This window comes from Vigna angularis, chromosome 5 (genome assembly GCF_016808095.1).
Source record: "Vigna angularis cultivar LongXiaoDou No.4 chromosome 5, ASM1680809v1, whole genome shotgun sequence".
NCBI classification, from domain to species: Eukaryota; Viridiplantae; Streptophyta; class Magnoliopsida; order Fabales; family Fabaceae; genus Vigna; species Vigna angularis.
The window spans coordinates 26,867,486-26,873,952 of NC_068974.1; the positions used below are offsets into that span (position 1 = coordinate 26,867,486).

Below are 6,467 nucleotides of genomic sequence, written 5' to 3' on the forward strand. Positions count from 1 at the left end.
GTCTTTCTCTCTCTTCATTTTGTGCACATAGTTAGAAAAAGCTCACGAGAACCCTTGCAAGTGAATTTTCAAAAAATTTAGAGAAAAAGCAAAGAAAGAGAGCACCTTAATTTTTATGTTCAAAAAAAGGGCATCCACAAACTATAATAATGCAATACAATGAACGCACAGAAAACCGTGCAAGTAGCACACGCACACTTGCAAACGAAAAGCATAAAAACAAAACTCCGCCAAACCAAACTTGTGGCTGTGATCAATTCTCCCTATTCTCCTTCACACCACTTCCAAAAAGGGAACATCACATAAAACCATTCCACACACCATTATATGTAGCACAATTCCTTCAGATTCAGTTCAAACCAGAATTCCCGTTACCCTTTACCCTTTCTCTTTTACCTTTTTTCCTACCCTTTTCTCAATTACATTTTCATTCCATGCACGTGAGTTAATGTTATACGTATATATGTAGCCAGCTACCACTCATTCAAAAAAGGGTACGTTCATATATATCTATATCTATATATAAATATAGTTTTTGCTAGGATATCGTTGGAGTTTCCAATCTATAGAGTGTTGATTTGGAATTGATGCTTGCCGTGGCACCTTTGAGGAGCATCAAAGATGAAAAGAACCAAAGAGAGATGGAGGGTTTCTCGATGGCAGCAAAATCGGCATCAGATGATGATGACTTTCGTGAGCTTTCTGAAGGGAACTTATTGGAGAGCATCAACTTCGACGATCTCTTCGTCGGCATCGACGTTGGCGGAGATGTCTTGCCGGACTTGGAGATGTTTGGTGAGTTTTCCGTCAGCGCCGGGGAAGAGTCGTCGGAGATGAACTCATCAGCAGAGAACAGCAAGGAGGAGAATGATCGAAACTGTGTTCTGACTGTTTCAAAAAAGGAAGTAGAGGAAGACAAAAGTTCTTGTGCTGCTTCGGGTCAAGAGATAGTGAGCAAGAATGGTGAATCGGTGGTGGTGAATCCTGCGCCAAAAGAAGGTGGAAAAGGAAGAAAATCTTCATCGGCTCAGTTGAAGAATAATAGTAATAGTAATCATCCTCAAGGGAAGAGAAAAGTGAAGGTAGCTAGATATAGTTTGTTTGTACTTTGAACTTATCTTCTAATTTATTGTTCTTTCTCTTCTACTTTAGGGGATTGGTTTCAGTGAATGTAGGTAATGTCATTAGACACGAGTCATGTGCAACTGAGCTAACAATTAAGGTTCTGTCACTGTCTCAATTATGACTCATGACAACGTCCCTTGGTGTCAAAAACTCACGGGTACCCTAAGGGTGTAAAGAGAGAGAAATTCAAAGTTTCAGTGTTAGCATTAGAAAAGAAAAACTTAGATTCAATTCAACAAGAGCTTTTAGTAATTTTCTTGTACCAGAATTAGGGGTTTACTTGGATATGTACTGTGTTGACTTTATATGCATTATTCTTTATCAAACAGATTATAACAGCAAAAATCAAATTCAAAGTAAAAGAATATGAAGAGAAAACAGCAGCTAAGTTCTTTTATGAACTGCAAAATTGATATATTTTTGAGGGCTTTATAACTTTGAAGTTGTCATATGGGACAGTACTATTGGTATGTGTGTTTATTTATGTTTTCCTTTTTCTGGGTTATGTGTAGGTGGATTGGACCCCAGAATTGCACAGGCGATTTGTGCAAGCTGTGGAACAGCTAGGTGTGGACAAAGCAGTGCCTTCAAGGATTTTGGAGATTATGGGAATTAATTGTTTAACTCGTCATAACATTGCAAGCCACCTTCAAGTACATCCTCCAACTTATTCTTCCCTTCTGTACTCATAGTTTTTAATCTTTCTGTAAATCAACTTCATGCTGCAGTTAATTAAGCTTAGGGTTGATTTTAAACTTGTGTGGTCAAGTTGATTCACTTATATATATATATAAGCATGTGGTATAAACCTCCCTACAAGGATCTGGAGAATTCATTCACAGAATAAGCATAGAAACAGTAACCTTCTCTCATGATGATGTTGCTTCTCCAATTCTTGATAATTTTGTGACAAGAGAAAGAAACTCTTTTCTGGTTCTTTCCTTTCTCTTTCTGTATGATATGTATGGTTGAAAGAAAACAAAGAAACGCGTTTCCATCAAACAATTAATACACCGTTTCTTTAAAAACATAAAATCTCCTATCAGAAAGTTGTTTCTTAATCAATATTTTATGAACTGATATATGACATGACACACCAGTTTGTTTGCATGCAGTGGCCAAAGTTTGGACTTTTTGTTTGTCTTATGGTTCCATACATTAGATGCTTGGTTTTGAATCAATGATAATAATTGAAAAGCAGGATTCGAGAAAAGGGTGTCTGAAACATATGGGTTTTTTTTGTGTTTGAATGCAGAAATATAGATCTCATCGGAAACACCTTCTGGCTCGTGAGGCTGAAGCAGCAAGTTGGAGTCAAAGGAGGCACATATATGGTGTTGGGAAGAGAGAGGTGAGTCCATGGCTAGCACCCACCATGGGATTCCCTCCTCCAATGACCACAATGCACCATTTTAGACCTCTACACGTGTGGGGGCACCCTTCCATGAACCATTCCTTCATGCACGTGTGGCCCAAACATCTTCCACCTTCACCACCACCACTCTCATGGCCATCACCTGCACCACCACAAGACCCTTCGTTTTGGCATCAACCGGTTAACTCTCTCAACTTTCTCTTACTAATCAAACCCTTGTTCATTCTTTGTTTCTCTTTCTTCTCAACAACTCGTAATTATTCAAAATTTGAACTTCATTTCAATAATTATTCAGGCACATGTGCAACAGTATAAAGTAGTTTTACTTTATCAATTAATTATATCTGAATCGAATCGTACTATATGTTATCAATTATAAAAGTTTATGAATGTATGTATACAGTGGTTTATAGTGGGATATTGTTTTTTATTGTTAGTGCGTAAACATATTTTATAGGTAGAAAAATCTGTTCTCCTTTTAACCAAAAAATTACATCATTATCCATCTTTTCTTTTCTTTTTTTTCATTATCTTTTCAAGCATGCCGTCACATAGAAACCACTTCTCTTTTGTCTCTTTGCCAACCCTTTGATTGAAAACAATTATATTAACAGTAGTCTTTAAGTTTGATTTGAAGATATTAAAAAGGAAAATATTTATCTCCCCTGGAAACTTGTATATGCAATTTATTCTAGTCTCGTTCAAATTCAAATTATCTGTGTTTTTTTTTTCTCATTATTTCCCATCTGTGTATAATTAAAAAGCAACAACTTAGGAAAACTATTCTTTTATTAGTTTAGAAAGTTTTATTAAAAATACTTTTATTATCTAACTAGACAGGAAAGAAAACAAATATCGATATAAAAAGACTAATTTGAGTTTATACCATTGCAATGAGCCTCTAACACAAAATTATATTATCTTTTATAATTCATGAGTCACACATATATACATGATACATTTTTTGCAACAAAGAAAAATTAAATCTATTCATAGTTCCTCTTTCTTTATTTGTCTAAGATTTCATATATATGCCTTGAAACAGGCTCCAAATGCTCTAATACCAGGAACAGTTGGTTTCCCACAACCTCTGACACAAACGGTAGCTACTCATTACACAGCCTTACAATTTTGGAGCCATGCAAATTGTCTTCACCTTTAACTTTATACTCTTGAATTATTTTACGAACATTTCTACAGTATAATGTTATTGTCATATTTACTTGCAACCACAAACACAGTATAAAATCATTGTCTCATTTTCGGGCAACCAAAACACATATACTATATTGTAATATAATTTTGGCTCACTCACCACAGAGAAAATACAATTATCATGCAGGGTTTTGGAACTCACCATGTCCCTGGCATCCCACCCCATGCCATGTACAAAGCAGATCACAGTATTGGCATCCATGGTCCTCGTCCTCTATTAGATTTTCACCCGGTAAATTTCTATCTTTTTTTTTCTCTTTTTTAGTTCAATGGTTATGATAAACAGTAAAAACAATTTTACACTGTTCATCAGATGTCATAACCTATGGATATATCAGATGATATTAATACATGACCTAATTTTTTTTTCTTATATTTTCTTTCCCACATAAACATAAACATGTGTTTGTACGAGGAAAAGTTCATTGAATTTTATTTGTTTTAATCGATAATATTACTTGTTAGTAATTGTTATTAAAGAAATTAAACTCAAAACTTTTTTCAATTTTCTTTTAAATTCTCTAAATTAACTTTATATCTCTAAATTGTTACTGGAGTTGAATCTCTAACCTTCTCCACCCTCCATTCTAATTTTACCCTTAAATCATCCTTATATCGCCAAGTTAATTGAATTGTGTATTAGGTTTTCCTTTTAACTGCTCTTATGATGAATTACATACCTCAGTTTCTTTGCTTTTTCCTTTCATTGTGTTTCATCATTTCTTTTCCACAAGCATAGACACAAGTATATCATTGGTCTAAGTATCTAACTTTTGTATGTTCGCATGGATGTGTCTGTGTGTGATTGTTCAACATAAGAAGAGTAGAACAACATATGACTAATTACTTTTTTGTGTTCTTTTTTGTTAATCTTAATTTGCAGTCAAAGGAGTGCATAGATGCAGCTATTGGAGATGTTTTATCAAAGCCATGGCTGCCCTTACCTCTTGGACTGAAGGCTCCAGCAATTGACAGTGTGATGAGTGAATTACAGAGACAAGGGATTCCAAACATTCCACCTTCCAGTGCTTGAAATTGAGCAACCTTTGAGGGAATGTTCTTCCCTTTGGTGTCCTTTGAAGGACGCTTAACCCTAATTTGACGACTTCTCATCCATTAGATGTTGCATTTCATATATGTTACATCTAAGCTACTGTGTGAGTACATTCATATGCTTCTTCTTTTCCTTTCAACACCAGAAAGAAAAGAAGAAAAAACTTCAAGAACTTTTCTAATTTTCCTGAGCTATAATGCACGAGTTATAGTGGTTTCATCATGGTGTGGTGATTGTAGCCATTTTGTATACGTACGTTTGTAAAGGCAGCTATTTTTGTAATAGCTTCAGCAGCTGAGAAAGTATCAATAAATTTGGTGCTTTAATCAAATGTTTTTTTTTCAGTTAAAAATCTAATTAATTAAGTGTTCACTTTAGGAAGATTTCACCTTATTTCTTTTACATCGCCCTACATTTGAGAATAAAATTGAAGAGAAAAAAAGGTATGTTTACCTCTCTTCTTATGAAATATGAGATTTGAAGAATAGAAGTGAAATATATGTGAAAAAAGTTATCTTTGTATGAAAAAGGAAAAAACAGTGCGAAAATATAAGCATTTTTTGAGTTTTAAGTTGAGTGTATAGGTTTGTAATCGTAAACAATGAAGAATAAAATGTATTAAACAAGAATTTTAAATTTAAATAAATATTGTTTAAAGGTTTCAAAATAACAAGCTTAGGGTATGTGTAACGAAATTTTAGCATAAAGAAGTTTGAATTAAAGAAAAATGTGAAATTATAGTAAATAAAACATATATATACACATATATATATATATATATATATATATATATATATATATATATATATGTATATATAGAATTTTAAATATTTCTGGATTCTATAACTTAAAAAAAAATTAAAAACAAATTTTCAAGATTTTATGTTTTAAGTAATTTAAAGACACATAAAAATGTTGTTTTCTTAAAATTAAAACTAAATAAATAATAATAATGCTAGCTAGTAATGTAATCATACAATTGAAAATAATTTAAGCGATTAATATTTATATTAGTAATGTCATAAATATGATATAAATATATTTTCTTAAAATTCCTAATATTTAAGAAATTGTTGTAATATCACCTTTCAGTTTCATCTTTTTGTCGGAGTGAGTAAACCTAACATCGGTATCACAAGGAGTTTTCAATTCTTATGGCCCGTAATATTAAGGACCTGCATTTTTGTTTTTATAGTTGATATTTCAAATTTGTGAGAAATTCAATAACTTTCTTTATAGCTTTTATAATTTAAGTTTTTTCAATTGGGACTTCAATGGATTGAGGGTTTGTGATTTTGGATTTTAGGGGTGAATTATATTTTCAAGGATCAAGAAAAAAAAATTAAAAGAAATAAAAGGAAAGAAATAATATGAGACTCAATTTCCAGAGATCAAAAATTGGTTAGAAATGACAAAATAGATCAGTATCCTATTTTCGCTCATTTTGTCTTGGTTCATTAATAATGAGGCTAAGCTTCTAGAAGAGTGAAATGAAAATTTTAATCCGTCCTATTAAAAGATGGACTTACGGGTTAACTTGTTAACTTTTTTTTTATAACTTTCTTAGTTTTGTATTTTTTAAATTTTTTATAAATATATATAATCATAATGTCAATATTCTTGTTAAGTTTTAATAGATTAATTAATACATTTAAGAATAATCTAAAATAATTATTATCTTTACATATTAACTTATTC

General features: G+C 32.3%; 1 protein-coding gene across 3 annotated transcripts; it reads left to right on the forward strand.

Moving 5' to 3' along the window:
* The first annotated feature begins 247 nt into the window (after nt 1-247).
* LOC108340622 (transcription activator GLK1) lies at nt 248-5,100 on the forward strand. Of its 3 annotated transcripts, XM_052877471.1 has the most exons (7): nt 255-494; nt 622-1,082; nt 1,638-1,778; nt 2,381-2,680; nt 3,546-3,602; nt 3,843-3,947; nt 4,599-5,100. In XM_052877471.1, exons 2-7 carry the CDS (start codon nt 642-644, stop codon nt 4,746-4,748), a joined length of 1,194 nt encoding a protein of 397 aa, XP_052733431.1. In that variant the 5' UTR covers nt 255-494; nt 622-641; the 3' UTR covers nt 4,749-5,100. The 3 variants fall into 3 exon arrangements, with proteins under 3 accessions (XP_017433608.1, XP_017433609.1, XP_052733431.1); XM_017578119.2 differs by having other exon boundaries at nt 248-1,082; XM_017578120.2 differs by lacking the exon at nt 3,546-3,602 and having other exon boundaries at nt 249-1,082.
* Nucleotides 5,101-6,467: the final 1,367 nt, after the last annotated feature.

Excerpts from the sequence above, each read along its gene's own strand:
- LOC108340622 (XM_017578119.2), top strand. The coding sequence starts at position 588 with ATGCTTGCCGTGGCACCTTTGAGGAGCATCAAAGATGAAAAGAACCAA. Across the intron at positions 2,681-3,545 it reads CTTCGTTTTGGCATCAACCG|GCTCCAAATGCTCTAATACC; the intron begins GTTAACTCTCTC and ends GCCTTGAAACAG. Across the intron at positions 3,603-3,842 it reads CACAACCTCTGACACAAACG|GGTTTTGGAACTCACCATGT; the intron begins GTAGCTACTCAT and ends ATTATCATGCAG.